The sequence below is a fragment of the Equus asinus genome, chromosome 2 (assembly GCF_041296235.1).
Source record: "Equus asinus isolate D_3611 breed Donkey chromosome 2, EquAss-T2T_v2, whole genome shotgun sequence".
NCBI classification, from domain to species: Eukaryota; Metazoa; Chordata; class Mammalia; order Perissodactyla; family Equidae; genus Equus; species Equus asinus.
In genome coordinates, this window is record NC_091791.1 from 164260118 (window position 1) to 164278062 (window position 17945).

The window sequence follows — 17945 nt, forward strand, 5'->3', positions numbered from 1 at the left end:
TATTGCAGATTTTCTTCTTCTCCAATGAGAGGTGCCAGTGGATCATTTTGGAATTCCAGAAGGATGAGCATAGGGCTCTCTGAAATCACTGTGGGAGAACTACTTTAGTAAAGAGATTTTGAATACCAAGATAACATATAAAGGCAGAGATTCACAGACCTTATGCGTTTTAAGGGTTGAAAAGGAAAAGCTGCCCAATCTCTAATGTGTATTTCTGGAGCGGGGAATGAAGAAAGAATCTGGGTCCTGGATCCATTGGGTTGCAGATGCTGAAATTAGCTGACTCTATAATCTTGTAGGATGGTATTAAAAATATGGAGCCTTGAGTGGCTCTAAGTCGGATATCTTGGGACAGGCTTAGCACTAAACAGTGGGATCACCTGCCATCAAAGAACCTTGCTGACTATGCAATGATGTACTTGAACAAGATCATCATGCCAGCACCATAAGATAGTGGAGCCACATCAAGTGTGAATGAGTGAAACAGACTATGTTTTGGGATGGATTCAGTAGTTAGGCTGCTCCTCCCCAAACACTGGCCTAAGTATCCTTGGACAGTTCAGGGGAGGAGAGAGGTGCATGCTTAGTAAGGTGTTCAGAAACAACAATCTCCCCACCCTCCACACACATCCTGAATTTGTGGAAGAATTCATGGTGGTTACATATCTAAAGTTACCAAATGGTATAAAGATTATACAGTATCACAGATTTAGCCCATTATGCCCAATTCTTTATGGTACCATTATATACAAAAATGAAAAAAACAAAAGAAAGTAAACAAATCTCCCCCCGAAAACACCCTTTCAGAAACTTCCCTTCTCATCCCTCCTCTAGTCACATCCTGTGCTATCTACTCTGCTCATCTCTCTGCTGGTCCTGGACTTATATTTCTCTGCATCCGTTCTTCATAGAACTCATTTCCTTCTTCCACAAAGTCCCTGACCTTGAGATACCCGGGATGAATTTTAGTCCCCTTTGCTTTAACCACAATCCTTCGCCAGACTTTTCCACTAACTCCTTCCTACTTCTCTGGATCTATAGTTCCTTCCCCTTCCCATCTTATCACATCAGTACCCATGCTGATACCTCTTCTCCTCTTTCTTCCCCATTGGTCATGCTCTGGGGATCTCCTGAAACTTTGCTACAATTTTGCTTTCCAAAAGTTGAACAAATTTATGATGCCACGGCAATATGTGTATTGCTGGTAGATCCACAGAGATGATATCTTGCTTTAATTTGCCTTATAAATAATAAATATTCAAAAATTTTAAATATTTAATTAAAATCACAAATTTAAAATATCAGATTTTCAGGGGCCAGCCCTGCAGCCAAGTGGTTAAGTTTGCGTGCTTCACTTTGGTGGCCCAGGGTTTCACTGCTTCGATCCTGGGCGCGGACATGGCGCTGCTCGTCAGGTCACATTGAGGTGGCATCCCACATGCAACAACTAGAAGAACCCACAACTAAAATATACAACTATGCATTGGGGGGACTTGAGGAGAAAAGGCAGAAAAAAAAGGAAGATTGGCAACAGTTGATAGCTCAGGTTTTTCTCTAATGATTTAAGCTTCTTAAAAACATACAAATATAATAATTAAAAGGCCAAGCAGTACATTCACATTTACACTCTACAAATATTGGTGTTTAAATTTTTTATCTCTTCTTTTCCCCTTTCTCTTTTCCTCCTCTCTCTCCCTCTTCATTTTTCTTCTGCTCCTGCTACTTCTCATTATATTTTATGTACTTTATATATTCTAGGATTTCAGAAATTTTACTAGAAAGTATTTCTATGCTTTCTTGGAATCCAATAAAGAAAATAATTCATAACTATTTATAGATTGCTTCAGCCATTTGAGGTTGCATGATCTTATGCATGAACTTAGTGACTCTTTACCAGGACATGGGTGCTAATTGCTCAGTCCAATGCAATACATACCCAAACAAAAAATTAGGAAGAGTCTCTTTCTATTTTAAAGCCCTATTTGTTTTAATCTTGGTTATCATAAATCCCTGCTATTCAATGATTTTACTTTTTGAAATATGCAGACTTTCCCAGAAATTATGTACTTTCTACATTTAATGACCATTTTCCCATCATTATGATATATTGATCTAGACTACAGATAAAATAGAAAATTCAAATAAACCTTAGAACTATTATATTATAACCAGTAATGTCACCTAAAATGTTTACTTATTAGGAAATGGAAAGCAGTTTGGAGTATCCTCAGAAAATTAAGGATAGATCTACCATATGATCCAGCTATTCCACTGCTGGGTATTTATCCAAAGAACTTGAAAACACAAAGGCATAAAGATACTTGCACCCCTATGTTCATTGCGGCATTATACACAATAGCCAAGACTTGGAAGCAACCCAGGTGCCCATCAAGGGAAGAATGGATAAAGAAGATGTGGTATTTATACACGATGGACTACTACTCAGCCATAAGAAAGGACGAAATCCGGCCATTTGTGACAACATGGATGGACCTTGAGGGTATTATGCTGAGTGAAATAAGTCAGAGGGAGAAAGTCAAATACTATATGATCTCACTCATAAGTAGAAGATAAAAACGACAAAAAAAAAAAACACATAGCATTGGAGATTGGACTGGTGGTTATCATTGGGGAAGGGGGGAGGGGGGAGGGCAAAAGGGGTGATTAGGGTCACATGTGAGGGGATGCACTATAATTAGTGTTCGGGTGGTGAACATGATGTAAGGTATCCAGAATTTGAAATATGATGTACATCCAAAAAAAATTAAAATTGAAAAAAAAAAAGGAAATGAAGTCTTGATTTGCACAGTTAGCTCGTTTCTTCAGTTATACTTATTTTGACTAATTTATCATTTCTTCCTTAACATTTTTCAATTTATTATGACAATCTTAAGCATACAGAAAAGCAGAGAAAAGAATATAACTGATACCTACATGCCTATTACCTAGATTTAACAATTGTCTGTATTTTGATAAATTTGCTTCATTTGATTATTTTGGCTGAAGTATCTTAAAGCAAATTCCAAGATATCAGGATATTTCACCCCTAAATACTATAGCACACTTTTTTTTTTTTTTGGTGAGAAAGATTGGCCCTAATCTGTTGCCAATCTTCCTTTTTTTGCCTGAGGAAGATTGTCACTGAGCTAACACTGTGCCCATCTTCCTCTATTTTCTGTGGGATGCCTCCACAGCATGGCTTGATGAACAATGTTAAGTCTGTACCTGGGATCTGAACCAGCAAACCCTGGGCTGTGGAAGCAGAGGGGGCAAACTTAACCACCACCCACTGAGCCAGCCCCTAGCATGAATTTTTTTAAGAACATTTTTTATCATAACTACAATACTATTATCATATCTAATAAGTAATTCCCCAAAATCATCTAATACTCAGTCCATATCTACATATCCGCAGTTGCTCCCAAAGGTCTCATTGCTGACTTGTTTAAACCAGCATCCAAACACCAAACACTGCATTTGATTGTTATGCCTCAAAAGTCTTTTGATCTAGAACAGTGCCAACCTTATTATTTTTTTCTTATGAGAATAACTTATTGAAGAGAGTAGGCCAGTTGTCCTGCGGAATAGTAGTTTGCATTTTTATGCTATGTGAGCCTGAATATTTCTTCCATGTATTTGCTTAACATAATGCAAACTGTTTATTCATATATTTTGTCCACTTATCTACAGAGGTTTTGGTTTTTCTTGTGACTTTGAGACAGCTCTTTATATGTTAAGCACATTTAATTCAACTTTTAAACACTCAGTAGCTTTCCTTTGGGCTTTGTCTCAAGTTCTTTCATTTTCTTTTCTAGAATAAGCAGTCAAATATGTTATTTTTCTCATTTTCTTGCTTTGTTTAAAACCTAAGAAAAGTATCATCTACCACACATTTGTTAAACAGTTTCTTCTGGTTATTGATGATACTTTTTTTTTTGAGGAAGATTAGCCCTGAACTAACACCTGCCACCAATCCTCCTCTTTTTGCTGAGCTAACATCCATGCCCATCTTTATTTTATATGTGGGACACCTGCCACAGCATGGCTTGATAAGCGGTGCATATGTCCACGCCTAGGATCTGGGTCAGCAAATCCTGGGCCACCAAAGCAGGGCGGGTGAACTTAACTGCTATGCCACCAGTCAGGCCCCACTGATGATATGTTTTAATACTATTTTAGTTATACTTTTTTTGTAGTCAGATACAAAATAGTCATGTCTTCAAAAAATATTTTCAGTAATTCTTATTCTGATCACCATAAAAAAATAACTAAATAAAGACAAAAAAGAAATCAAAAACTCAAGAAAAAGAAATTTCGTGTGTGTGGGTGTGGGTGTGGGTGTGTGTGTGTGTAGGATGGTAATTACTGCTATGAAAATGAAGAATATGTTAGTCTTGTGGATAAGAACAAAATCTGGAGTTACCCAGATCTGACCCTGCCTCTTAGAAACTGTGTGTTATGACCTGAATTATGACTCCCCCCTCAAAATGCCTATGTTGAAGTTTTAACCTCCAATACCTAGGAATGTTACCGTATTGGGAGGTAGAGCCTCTAAAGTAGTAATTAATGTGAAAAGGTCATATGAATAGGCCCTAATCCAGTATCACTAGCCTCCTTATAAGAAGAGGAGAAAAGGACGTAGACACACACAAAGACCATATGTGGGAAGATCAGGGAAGAAGGCAGCCACGTACAAGCCAAGGAGTGAGACAGTAGAAGAAACCAATCCTGCTGGCACTTTCATCTTGGACTTCTAGCCTCCAGAATTGCAAGAAAATTAATTTCTGCAGTTTGATCCACCCAGTCTGTGGTACATGGTTATGGCAGCCCTAGCAAACAAATACACTGTGTGACCTTGAATAAACTACTTAAATTTTTCTAAAGCTCAATTTCCTCAGCTGTAAAATGGGAATAATAATAATACCTACCCTGTAGGGTTGTTGTGAGAATTAAATAATGTATGTAAAGCTCATAGCATAGTAAGCACTAAATAAATTCTAGCTATTATCATTATGAAGATTAAACGAAATTATGCATGTAAAACACTTAGCTCAGTGTCTGGTGCACAAAGTTCTACTAAGTATTAGCTATTTTTAATAAATTTTCCATTTTTATTGCCTTTTCCTATCTCCAGATTAATGCCTTTTAGATGAGTCTAGGCTATTTGTGCCATAGCTAAGTCAGATGCAACAGGCTTTGATTTACTGCTGAAACAGATTAACCAATCCAATTCAATCCTACAAACATTGGTTGAGTACCTACGTTTCATCACATTTATTTCCAAATACTTGATATGCTTTGATGTTGTTATAAATGGTATCTTTTAAAAAATTTTATTTCTACTTTGAAGCTTTTTTATAAAGATGTAATTTATTCTTATATGTTATTTTCTATCAGCCTTGCTAAGCTTTCCTATTAACTTAAAAAATTTATCCTGTAGTTTCTTCTGGATTTTTTATGCTCATAATCAAATCACATGCAAATAATGAGAATTTATTTTTCTTCTTTTTAAACTTTACATATTTCGCTGAACAAAAATTCTTAATTTTAATATAATCAAATTTATCAATATTTTCTTTTATGCTCAATGACTTGTGTGTCTTAAGAAACTCCTTCCCTACCTAAAGGTCTAAAAGATGTTTATGTGTATTTTCTGCCTAAGAGTTTTCTTGCTTTGTTTTATTTTTTCTTTTCTTTTTTCTTTTTCTTTTCTTCTTTTTGAGGAATATTAGCCCTGAGCTAACATCCACTACCAATCCTCCTCTGCTTGCTGAGGAAGACTGACCTTGAGCCAACATCGGTGCCCATCTTCCTCTACCTTACGTGTGTGACGCCGACCACAGCACTGCTTGAGGAGTGGTGCCTGTGTCCTGCCTGGGATCCGAACCAGCAATCCCCAGGCCGCCAAGAGGGAGCACGAACCCAACCGCTGCGTCACCGGGCCAGCCCCTACAAGTTTTATTTTTTAATATTCGTCCTTAATCCATCTGTAGTTCATGCTGCACACACAGCCATATTAGGACAAAGCACAATTTCTAGCCTTGGCCTGGAAGGTCTGGCTTGCTGCGTGCACTGACTGTCGTTCCACTTCATCTCACATCACACTTCACTTTGCTCTCATTGCTCCAGCCACTCTGTGCCTCCCTCTTCATTTACTGATTCTTCTGATACAGCTCAACTGTCATTTCCTTAATGATGAATTCCCCAATTTGCTCTCCCATTTGTACTTCCCTTAGTACTGTATGCTTCTCCTCATAGAACTTTTCCAAGCTGTACTTTTACTTTTGCTTGTGTGATTATTTGACTAATGTCTGTCCTCAACTAGACTATAAGCTCCATGAAGACATGAACTATGTCTGTTTGAACTAAAATATTGCATCCGCAGAATGCAGCGAGGTGTCCAATATTTGTTGAAGTAATGAATATATACATCTATACCTACCTATGTAATGAAAATCACCAATATCAGAGTTACCTGGTGTTCTTGCTAAAAACGCAGTCTCAGTTTTTGTTTCAGGGGGTCTGCGATGGGGAATCAGGGATCCGCTCGTTAAGTGCGCTGCCTCCACTCTCCGTGGGGTGGTGGCACCTAAACGTTTGAGAACCCCTGACCTAATGTCACCAAATATCTTTCTAAAGTTGAGATGACCGGGTTTCTCTGCCTTCAGTGGCTCCCAAGTTCATATGCATTCTCGTAGCTTCCTTGCCCCCTTACATCCCCTCCCTGTTTCCTTCTTTCCTAGTCAAACTCAATTTTTCTCAAACTTTCACCACTCCGTGCTTCTGCTGTATATAACAGCGCATTCTTTCTAATGATACTTCTTGACTCCCTTCTCAGCCACAAGTAATCTTGACTACCTCGTCCACCATTATTACTGATGTTTTTTTTTTTTTTTTTTCTTCCTCAAAAGAGGACGGGGGAGAGTAGTCTGAATTAGGTTATGAGGCCCCAGTACCAGGTACCTCACCTCAGCCATTGAACTCACTTCGCTGGCCGTGAGTCTGTTCCAAGCTCCGGCTAAGGAGGCATCCGCCGGGCCCCTCCCCAAGGGCGGGGTCCACAGCATCTCCTGCCCAGTCTGCCCTCGCGCGGAGCCCCGTTCTCTGGGAACCCACCTCCCTGAAGGTCAGGGAGGGCCCTGTTAGGGCCGCTTTTGGCCCTAGTCTCAGACCTTCCCAAGGGACAAGGGGTAGAGTGACGTAAACGCACTCAGCTCGTGGCCCCACCGATGAGCTTCCCTCCGCCCTATGGGGAAAAACAGCTCACGGCGGCATTTATAAGACTCACAGATCTAAAGCCATTTCACGAATAGGGTGACTTCCCACAATGCACAGCGACATGCAAACATAGCGGGGCGTGCCTTTCCTGTACCCTGTGGGCATCTCTCCTGGACGCACGCGCGCCGGGTGTTCCCGCGCTGTGACTCTAGGCAAGCGCTTCCTGGGAGAGAGTTGATGACGGCAGCATTCGGGCTCCATGGCGGCTCGGCGGCGGTTGCGGGGGAGGAACAGCAGTCGACCTGGAGGTTCGGAGCTCTTTGTCGGGGGCGGAATGCTGTGGGGCGGGAAGTCGGAAAGGCAACGGCGCCCTCTACTCTAGCCCCTCCCCCTTCCGTCGCCCCCTAACCCTCGCTTGGCCGCCAAGCTAGTTTTGGTTCTAAACTTTTAAAATTTCAGTTTTCAGAGCTATTTGGATTACAGAATTGTGGACCTGTAACAACTGACATAGTGCCAGCACTGTTGTAAATACCTAATGTCATCCACTTTAAAAAATTAATTGTAAGGTACATCATTATTTTATGTACCACTAAGAAAGGAAAAATGCTTCCAATTAAAACATGATGAACATGACTGTTCGTATGTCATGTATTGTGAAATGCATCCCAGTTTCAGAGATAGTAAAGTGCAAGTCTTAGAACTGATGAGATCTCATACTGTGTATTGTATTGTATTCTTAAACGCATAGGCCCACCCTACAGATTTGGTACTATTGTTGTCACCCTCTGGATTTTACATTTGGAGCAACTGAGGTACAAAGAGATGAAATAACTTCTACAAGGTTCCACAGCTAGAAGAGACAGAGCTGGGCCCTAAGCTAGGCAGAGACTCCAGAGCACTCTACTAACCCTTATCTCATACCTCCCTAGGTAGTTTGATGATAGGTATTGGGGGACGGTGTATTGGGGCACAAGTAAACAGAAGAGATAAGCAGGCTATGAGACTGTGCCTCAGGCTATGAGCTCACAGGAGCCCTGGGATCCCTTTTATTTTATTTTTATTGTATTGTATCCCATTTTTTAAACATTTTAATCTAATGTTTTTTATTTTATTTGGCTAGAATAGCAGTTTAGGAAGTGATTACTCAGACTGTTATCAAGAGTTATTTCTTTGTAAACTTACAGAACCGTCCCAAACCAGTTCTTTAGAAAGATGTTTTTCTCAGAGTAGGATCATATTCAGTTTGTACTTGTTCTTTCTTTTGCTTTTCTGCCCATTCTTCTTGCCCTTAGCTTCTGTAGCATTAAATGAAACCGAAAGAGTTAATAATGGCCACACAGCTACAAAAGACCCTCCCCCTGCCAAGAAATCTCGAAGATGCCCGAGGCAGGGGGTGAAAAAGGAGCCTGTGGCTGGAGGAAAGACTGATAAGGAAAAGGCAGAAGACAAGCAAGGTCAGCTTCTTGTGGTAGGCCAGGGACAGAGGGCATGGGCCACCAGGAGGGTCTCTGGGAGGGATGAGGGTGGGGGATATCTTGTTCTTTCAACTCTCGTTCTTTCCTTTCTTGAAGACATAATTAACTTTCTATCCTTGGGGCATACCACAGGACTAGTCTACTTTCTCAGAATCTTCAGTTTCATGTGTTTGAGGTGGATTTAGGCCTGGGCATATCAAGATTGCTTGGGAAGGGCAAAGTTAATTATGACAGGTTTCTGTCTAACCATGACAGCTGTTTTTGACTCCAGTACAAATAGCCATAGTGCATATCTGTCTTTCCTCAGAGTCTGTGAGGACCTTGCTGTTTAAAGGCAAAGTTCCAGTGGACCCAGAGTGCACAGCCAAGGTGGGGAAGGTGAGAGACTCCTCGGCTGTTGATTTCTTAGAGAGCAGTGTTCTGTTGTTATTGAGATTCTCATCTGGAACGTTGCTAGTATTCATTTTAGGAATCCTCTCTGAAATATTACTAGTGATTAATTTTCTCCAAGGCTAAGAGATGGGAGTCATGGAGTTTGGGGTTAATAATCAGTGTTTTGAACATGGTTAACTTCTGGATTGTCATCAGACTTCCACACCTCATTCTCTTTCTCAATTAGAAAATTATGATTATTGAGGAAGAAATGTGAAACTATGCCCTGTATGGCATGAGTTACTGATAAATGGGAAAAGTATTTGAAGAATACAAAAGAAAGGCTTCCAGGTCTGGTCCAGTGGTGCAGCAGTTAGGTTCACATGTTCTGCTTTGGCGGGCCAGGATTCACCGGCCTGGATCCCAGTTGCAGACCCATGCACCACTTGTCAAGCTATGCTGCGGCAGGCGTCCCACATATAAAGTAGAGGAAGATGGGCACGGCTGTTAGCTCAGGACCAGTCTTCCTTGGCAAAAAAGAAGAGGATTGGCAGCAGATGTTAGCTCAGGGCTAATCTTCCTCAAAAAAAAAATAAAGGCTTCCTCTGGAGCAGTTTTCCTTTAAGTGAAACCTTTGTATTTCTGTAATTATAAAAAGGCTACATGTTTTCATTATAGGCATAACAGGTTATGTTTAGAACAACATACTTTTGCATTTCTTTCCCTTAAAGGTGGATGTTGGCGGTGCTGGAGAATGACACTTTGAGGCATAAGAAAATTTAGAGCCTCACTTAGGATCTCATCAGGGCTGAGATTATACAAATGTCACTGTTTTCTTTTCTCTCTAGGCCCATGTGTACTGTGAAAGGAATGATGTCTATGATGCCATGCTGAATCAGGTAAGGTGAGGAGCCATTCTATTTATGGGAATTTCTTCTTGATAATTATTGATGACAGTGTCCCAATGCCCAGCCCTTTAATTCTGAAGGTCCTTATCTTAGCCATTAGTGGTTCATACTTCCAAGTACTGAGCCCTCATGCACTCTACCTGATAGTGGTGTCCTCTGTGAGAGGCAGATCTTTTTGCAGATTTCATGCTTTCTTGAACCTGTGAACTCTCTATTTTGCACATTTTCTGAGAGACTGTTGGTCTTTGTCTTACTGGCTTCAAGGAACTTTATATGATATGGAGAATAGTCCTTCGTTTATAATATAAATTGCTTGTATCTTTTTGAAATTTGTCATTTGCCTTTTGATTCTCTTTATGGTATGCTTTTTGCCCTGATTGAAGTTTTAAATTTTTATATAGTTAAATTTATTATTTTTTTCTTTTAACATAACCTTTTTCTCTTTATTTGTTTTTGTTGTTTCAAATAAATAAGAATTTGCCTGGATAATACATTTCCTGAATATCTCTTCATGTTTTAATTTATTAATCCATCATATATAATTTTAACAACTACCTAGTATTCCTTTGTTACTACTTCTTTCACTGAAAGTATCATGAGCAGATAGAAAAGATCTTAAGCCCTTTTTTGTTCTAACATCCTGTGACTTTATAATGTGAGTAGGCAGGAGGTAGGAAGGGGCAGCTTAACAAAGAAGAGTGTTTGGATACCCAGGCCTCAGCCTTACAGCCAAGCTGCAGTTCCTTATCATGGACCACTCCATCTTTTCACTCGGAGTTAGTTACTTGTGGGAGACCTCCTTTTAGATAGTAGTCACGTTCTCTCTGAAGATCTCCAAGTCAGGTCATGCTAGGTATGGGACAGATGTGGCAGTAGTTGCTGCCTATCCTCTCTCCCCTCCTAACGCTGCCTGCTCTCAGCTCATTGTCCAACTGCTGCAGCTAACAAACCAAAGCTGCAGTTAGAACTATTAAAGAGTAAGTTGTCTAAATAAGTAAGCATAATAGTTACAGACCTTTGGGACATCAAAATTGTTTTCATTTGGGAAATAATAATTGTGAATGGAATGGGAGCTGGAAAAGCACATAGGGCCTAGAAAATATCTATGGAGGGAGCTGAGGCGGGAAAAAATAGAAACCAATCAATGTAAGGTATTTGAGGTTGAGTAGAGGGTATTAGGAACTTTCCAGGCTCCAGCTTTAATTTCTAAGAATCCAAAGTTTAATATAGAAATTCTATTCCTTGTGCTCACTTCAGCATGTATACTAAAATTGGAATGACACAGAGATTAGCATGGCACCTATGCAAGGATGACATGCAAATTTGTGAAGCATTCTATATTTAAAAAAAAAAAAAGAAATTTTATTCCTTCCTTATATCCTTACTCTTATAGGAACATGGTTTTCTTGCCCTATGCTGTCCTTTTCCTTACAGCAGTTACTGGCACTGTAACTACGGAAGAGTTGTTGGTTTATGTGGCTGTTTGCAAGCCTCTCTTCTTGTATGTTTGTATTTCTCTAACTTATCATAGACCAATCTTCAGTTCAACAACAACAAGTACTATGTGATTCAACTGTTAGAAGATGATGCCCAGAGGAACTTCAGTGTTTGGATGAGATGGGGCCGAGGTAATGACTTTTATTATGGATTTTATGAGTTGACATTCAGAATGCCAGACTCAGCTTGGTGAGTGGTCAAAAGATCCTCTGGGTTTAAATTGGTGGAATGAAGACTCTATAACGTGGGAGGGGCTTAAGAATCAAATTGTGCTTCTTGAAATTAAGGATCGGCAGGCATCCTCATTAGGAAGTTTCCATTGGAAAAGCTAAGAGAAGCCTGTTGAGGCTGAGAACTCGCCTGTGATTAGTCTGCTAGTGCTGCTCAGGGGCTATGGCAGTTAGCAGGTAACTAGTATCAACAGGATCAGTTCCCTGAGCTCTTTCACCTTTCCCTTCTCCCCTTGCTGTCCGTTTGTCAGATGCTAAACAGAGAGACCTGAGAGAGCTAGTTTGTTACTATTAGGAAACTCTTATTGGATTGGGTGGGAGGGAACCATCTTATGTGTGACATTTACTTTGCAGTTGGGAAAGTGGGGCAGCACAGCTTGGTGGCTTGTTCAGGGGACCTCAACAAGGCCAAGGAAATCTTTCAGAAGAAGTGAGTGCTAAGAAATGAGTACCAAAAAATACCTTTCTTCTTGGATGTTTCTTCTTTAAGAATGTTATAATAAGTGTGATTTGGCCTAAATGTTAATGTCTTTCCGCTGTGAAAATCTATGTCTGGAACACCAAACTGCATCATTAGTTAGTCATGATAGCACCTGGAACCTTGAAATTGACTTAAAAACAGAAGACTCTAATATATTTAGTACATGACCAACAATTTAGGAAATTTGGGGAAAGTGGGATGAGAATATCCAGCTAGAGTTTAAAAAGTTATTTTACTGGGGGCGGCCCAGTGGCGCAGCGGTTAAGTTCGCACGTTCTGCTTTGGTGGCCCCAGGGTTTGCAGGTTCGGATCCCAGGTGTGGACATGGCACCGCTTGGCACGCCATGTTGTGGTAGGCATCCCACATATAAAGTAGAGGAAGTGGGCATGGATGTTAGCTCAGGGCCAGTCTTCCTCAGCAAAAAGTGGAGGATTGGCAGCAGATGTTAGCTCAGGGCTAATCTTCCTCAAAAAAAAAAATTTATTTTACTATGATATGGGTGAAGAACTTTCTGGAGTCTCTGGGAACATTTCTTTCAGAGAAAGGGATTGGATAGGGATCTTTTATCTGAAATCTCAATGACTTTTGTGGTGTTTTGGGGCCTTTGGGAAGCTCGAAGGTCCTCTTTTTCCAATTTTTTGTTCCCTTTGTCTCCAGAGCTTTTCTGTCCATTCAGGGTTCTAATTTACAGTCCGAACTTATGGAATGTTGATATGTGAAAGAGCTCTGCTATGCAAAATAAAGTTTGGTGATGTTCTGTCTAAGGAAACAATGGTAAACCTATCCTTAGTAGTAGACCCTTATTTATAAGATTTTGTCACCCCCTTCGACTCTGCAGATTCCTTGACAAAACAAAAAACAATTGGGAGGGTCGTGAGAAGTTTGAGAAGGTGCCTGGCAAATATGATATGCTGCAGATGGACTATTCCACCACTATTCAGGTAAACTCTGTATGTTTGAGGGGAAAACTGTTTCCTCTTAACCAGGGTGAATTCTAGCAGAATGGCTTAGATCAGGTCCTAAACTAGAACAGACCAGGATATCTTGAGGCTTGCTGTTTCCCACCTAAGTAGAGATTACAGTTCCCTTAGGGGTAACTTTTACCGATTTTTGTAGTCTTGAAGGGACTATAAAATGAGGATAGAATGTACTTCTCTAATCTCTGTTATTTGCTAAGGTTCTTATTAAATCTTAGGTCTTGTTTCCAGAAGTTTAATGTTACAGATCAAGAGAGGAGTAATAAATAGTCAAACTGATAAAACTACATTTAAACTTATTTTCACTTCTCGTTATACACCATAGTAAAAAAATTAATTTTGTCAAACTGAGGTGCAACTAGGGTGCTGAAAACTGTCATATATCTGAAAAATGGAGAAATACTAGTCTTTTAAGATGAGAAGATTTGAGATATACTAGCTGTCTTTACATACTTAAAGACGTCTTATTAGGAGGGCGTTTTAGACTTATTGAGTGTTTTACTATGGGAGGCAGAAATAGGACAAGAAGGCAGAAGTCACACTGAGTACTCTAACTAGGTTAATTGTGGAATGAGCCTGTGTTCTAGCAGAGGCTAACTGATGTCCACCTGCCTGGGATATTGTAGAGCCAGTCCTTACAGGGAGCTTGAAACAGGTCCTTTCAAGATTTTATGATTTTTTTTTTTTTTTGGCCATAGAGTGAAGAGGAAACTAAAAAAGAGGAATCTCTTAAATCCCCCTTGAAACCAGAGTCACAGCTAGATCTTCGTGTCCAGGAGCTGATAAAGTTGATCTGTAATGTCCAGGCCATGGAAGAGATGATGGTAGAAATGAAATATGATACCAAGAAAGCCCCACTTGGTAGGACTTCAGATTCTATCCTACATTCTTTCTTCATATTTCCTAGTTCCTCTAACAGGATATTTCATCACTGTCATGATTTAAAGCTTGCTGATATTACTGACTGAAGAAAAAGAGATTTGGGGTGAAAGCTTGTATGTGTGGTGGGGGGGCTATTTTGAAAGTTGAAAGGTGAGAGTCTTTGTTGGGCAGGGACATAAATACAGTTTATAGGATGGGACCCTAGTTGTGGAGTCTGATCCCTGGCTGGGCCTGCAGGAAAGCTGACAGTGGCACAAATCAAGGCAGGTTACCAGTCGCTTAAGAAGATTGAGGATTGTATTCGAGCTGGCCAGCATGGACGAGCTCTCACAGAAGCATGCAATGAATTCTATACTAGGATCCCACATGACTTTGGGTAAGACCTGTGCTATTTCTTCACTTTGATCTTCTACCTAACCATATCCCTTACATCACTCAGCAGCAACTATAATCTTTTTAATCTCTTATTTCTAAGGAGATGATCATCTTGAATAGATACAGAGCCAAAATGATTTATAGATAGCCTATTTAATCAGCTTATGAGGATGGGATGCAATCTTTTGGCCTGATTACAACATATTCTCTGACCAAGTGAAAGTTACCAACTCACAAGAGAATGGGTCTAGCTATCCAACAAGTAAAATACCTTCAGGCACATCACCCCTATTCTAACCACACTAACTCCATTTCTGTAAACTCAAATGGTATTAGGTCTATAAAATACATTTTATCTTTATTGATTCTGTATTCTGGTGCTTATTCCTTCTATTGCTTTATACAGCCCTGTGACCTAGAAATAACCCTGAGTGGTCAATAGGTCTACTTCTGCTTCTAGACAGGACTATATCCAAACTATTCCTTATTGGTGTCAATATAGCTTATTTAAAAAATGATCCCATCGGGGCTGGCCCCGTGGCCGAGTGGTTAAGTTCGCGCGCTCCGCTGCAGGCGGCCCAGTGTTTCGTTAGTTCGAATCCTGGGCGCGGACATGGCACTGCTCATCAGACCACGCTGAGGCAGCGTCCCACATGCCACAACTAGAAGAACCCACAACAAAGAATACACAACTACGTACCGGGGGGCTTTGGGGAGAAAAAGGAAAAAATAAAATCTTTAAAAAAAAAAAAAAAAAAAATGATCCCATAAAAAAAGGATTTCAACTCTACTTCCAAATGTCAAAACCTGTACAGTTCGTTTTATCCTACTCAGAGTATATACATCATATCTCTTTATATATTTGTAAGTTAAAATCTCTTTACAGATCTTCCTCTCAGTTGGAAAACCCCAGTTTCTTATGCCTATTTTCTAAAGGACCTATCTTTAGCCTGTTATTTTTAATCATGTGCCTTTTGGCCACACATCGAGGACTCATTATTGGTCATATCTCTATCCTTAGACTCCGTACCCCTCCTTTAATCCGGACAGAGAAAGAACTGTCAGAAAAAGTACAGCTGCTAGAGGTGAGATGTGTATAGATTGGGAAGTATTGAATCTCTTGTCCCAGGTCCCTCCCACATTGATTCTGTATCTCATCTTGTCAGGCTTTGGGAGATATTGAAATTGCCATGAAGCTGGTGAAGACAGAGCTGCAAAGCCCAGAACACCCATTGGACCAACACTATAGAAAATTACATTGTGCCTTGCGCCCTCTAGACCGTGACAGTTGTGAGTTCAAAGTAAGGAAAACGATAATTTATTTTCCTACCTTTAAGGCCCATCCCCCACTCCCACCCCCACCGCAGTGTTTTCTGACTCCTGGTTAACAGCAAACTTTTGTATAGGGCAGAATTTCTATTTACTAGGAATTTGGGGAGGCAGAGGTCTTTCTAACTGCCTTTTGAGACCATTTAGGAGCAGAAAGCTCTGCCAGTTTATACCAGAAGCTGTGAGGCTCTTCAGCTCAGTGTGGTCTCTTGTTGAGTCCACATGAGCCATTTCCTTCATTCTTTTTCACAGGTGATTTCCCAGTACCTACAGTCTACTCATGCTCCCACACACAGTGACTATACCATGACCTTGCTGGATGTTTTTGAAGTAGAGAAGGAGGGTGAGAAAGAAACCTTCAGAGAGGACCTTCATAACAGGTCTCAGTTTAGCTTTGGGTTTGGGAAGGTACTCCCTTGCCCAAAGTACAGTTACAGAACTTACAGAGAAGGATGGCTTATGCTTATGGCCTATGTTTGCAGGAGAGCAATAGAGAGTACAATAATAATGGCTTTTCCTTAGGATGCTGCTATGGCATGGTTCCAGGCTGAGTAATTGGGTGGGAATCCTGAGCCATGGGCTTCGAATTGCCCCACCTGAAGCTCCCATCACAGGTTACATGGTGAGTTGAAATTGAACCCTGGAAGGAGGCACAAGGGAAAAGGATACAATAATTTTATCAGTCCTTTTTTTTCCGTTTTTTCCCTAGGTTAGGATTAGGTGGTACCCTAAAGAATTCAACGAGCTCACTGATAACCCTGACATTTCTTACTACGTCCCTCTTTCTTTAAATTCCTAAAGATATCCCTCCTTTCTCCCCAGAAAGCAGAGATTCACCAATGCAGCTGCCTTCTCTGGAACAGAATTTTGAGGGGAAATGGAGAAGGGTCTATATTGTGTTTAAGATAATGAAAACACAAGGTCAATGGTATGAGCCTCTTTTCTAACATAGTGAGTTAAGCGGCTGACCTTAGTGTTTGTTTATATATTTCAGTTTGGAAAAGGAATCTACTTTGCTGATATGTCTTCCAAGAGTGCCAATTACTGCTTTGCCTCTCACCTACAGGATACTGGACTGCTGCTCTTATCAGAGGTGAGGCAGGAACACATCTGTGATCTCCAGTTTATTATTAGTTCCTGTTTTTCCAAAGAGAAAAGTTTGAGCCCAGAACCAAGAGGTTCACCTGGGAGAGCTTTAGAGGGGAATTGGAAATTGCCCTGGATCCCTCTGATGGAGTAGGGGAAGAAAGTATTGATAGAATTTTCTGTTTGGCCTTAAAGCCATCCGATTCTCAGTAGGATGTGGGCAAAGATCTTTGGTTTTGCAGGTCGCTCTAGGTCAGTGTAATGAGCTACTAGAGGCCAATCCTGAGGCCGAAGGGTTACTTCAAGGAAAACACAGCACCAAAGGATTGGGCAAGATGGCTCCCAGTCCTGCCTGCTTCACCACCCTGTAAGTACTCAGAGCCTGGAAGGCCAGAAGACTTCTTTTGGCCAGATAAGACTCTACTTTCTGTATTCCAGCTTCTGAACCAGAGGCAGCTGTTGATACACTCTCTTTCATTTGGCAGGAATGGAAGTACAGTGCCCTTAGGACCAGCAAGTGAAACAGGAATTCTGAATCCAGAGGGTTATACCCTCAATTACAATGAATTTATTGTCTACAGCCCCAACCAGGTCCGTATGCGATACCTTCTAAAGATTCGATTTAATTTCTTGCAGTTGTGGTGAATGTTGATATTAAATAAACCAGAGAAGATATGATCCTCAAGCAAGAAAATAAGCAGTTTTGTACTTTTGAATTTTCTGATACTTTATGTAATAAAAATAGTACAAATCTACCGCTGGTTTCTTTGTGCTTTACTTCTCCCAGCACGTACTTCTTCTGATGTTAGTATATCTTTATTTCAAGGACAGAAAGGACACATGCTCTGTATCCCACAGCTAGCTGCATGTTCCTCAGGATCCTGTTCTTTCACAGCAGAATAGCCTCTCTGCAGTGAGGGGTGGTAATGGAGACTGATGCTTTTCCCCATTTCATTCAATTTTTCTGAAAACTGGAGTTTTTTGAGTATTATTGCAGGTAGAGTAGAGGCAGCAAAGGCTGAATTATTCCCTTTTTTCCCATCCAGATCTTCTCACTTGCCTTTTTCCCCTGTTTACCAACTGCAGAGCAGGTCTCCTACCACTTAACGTGCTA

At 40.5% G+C, this 17945-nt stretch overlaps 1 protein-coding gene and 1 pseudogene across 3 annotated transcripts; both read left to right on the forward strand.

Moving 5' to 3' along the window:
• Positions 1-7347: 7347 nt before the first annotated feature.
• Positions 7348-17586, forward strand: PARP2 (poly(ADP-ribose) polymerase 2). Of its 3 annotated transcripts, XM_014844503.3 has the most exons (16): positions 7348-7526; positions 8511-8672; positions 9001-9071; positions 9914-9964; positions 11505-11601; positions 12055-12130; positions 13021-13123; positions 13858-14020; positions 14279-14417; positions 15438-15501; positions 15583-15717; positions 15998-16125; positions 16268-16367; positions 16740-16838; positions 17074-17198; positions 17317-17586. In XM_014844503.3, the coding sequence occupies exons 1-16, from the start codon at positions 7478-7480 to the stop codon at positions 17474-17476; spliced, it is 1722 nt and encodes a 573-aa protein (XP_014699989.1). In that variant the 5' UTR covers positions 7348-7477; the 3' UTR covers positions 17477-17586. The 3 variants fall into 3 exon arrangements, with proteins under 3 accessions (XP_014699989.1, XP_044621167.1, XP_070360044.1); XM_070503943.1 differs by lacking the exon at positions 9001-9071 and having other exon boundaries at positions 7421-7526; XM_044765232.2 differs by lacking the exons at positions 15998-16125; positions 16268-16367 and having other exon boundaries at positions 7360-7526.
• On the forward strand, positions 11218-11318 carry LOC123283584 (U6 spliceosomal RNA; annotated as a pseudogene).
• Positions 17587-17945: the final 359 nt, after the last annotated feature.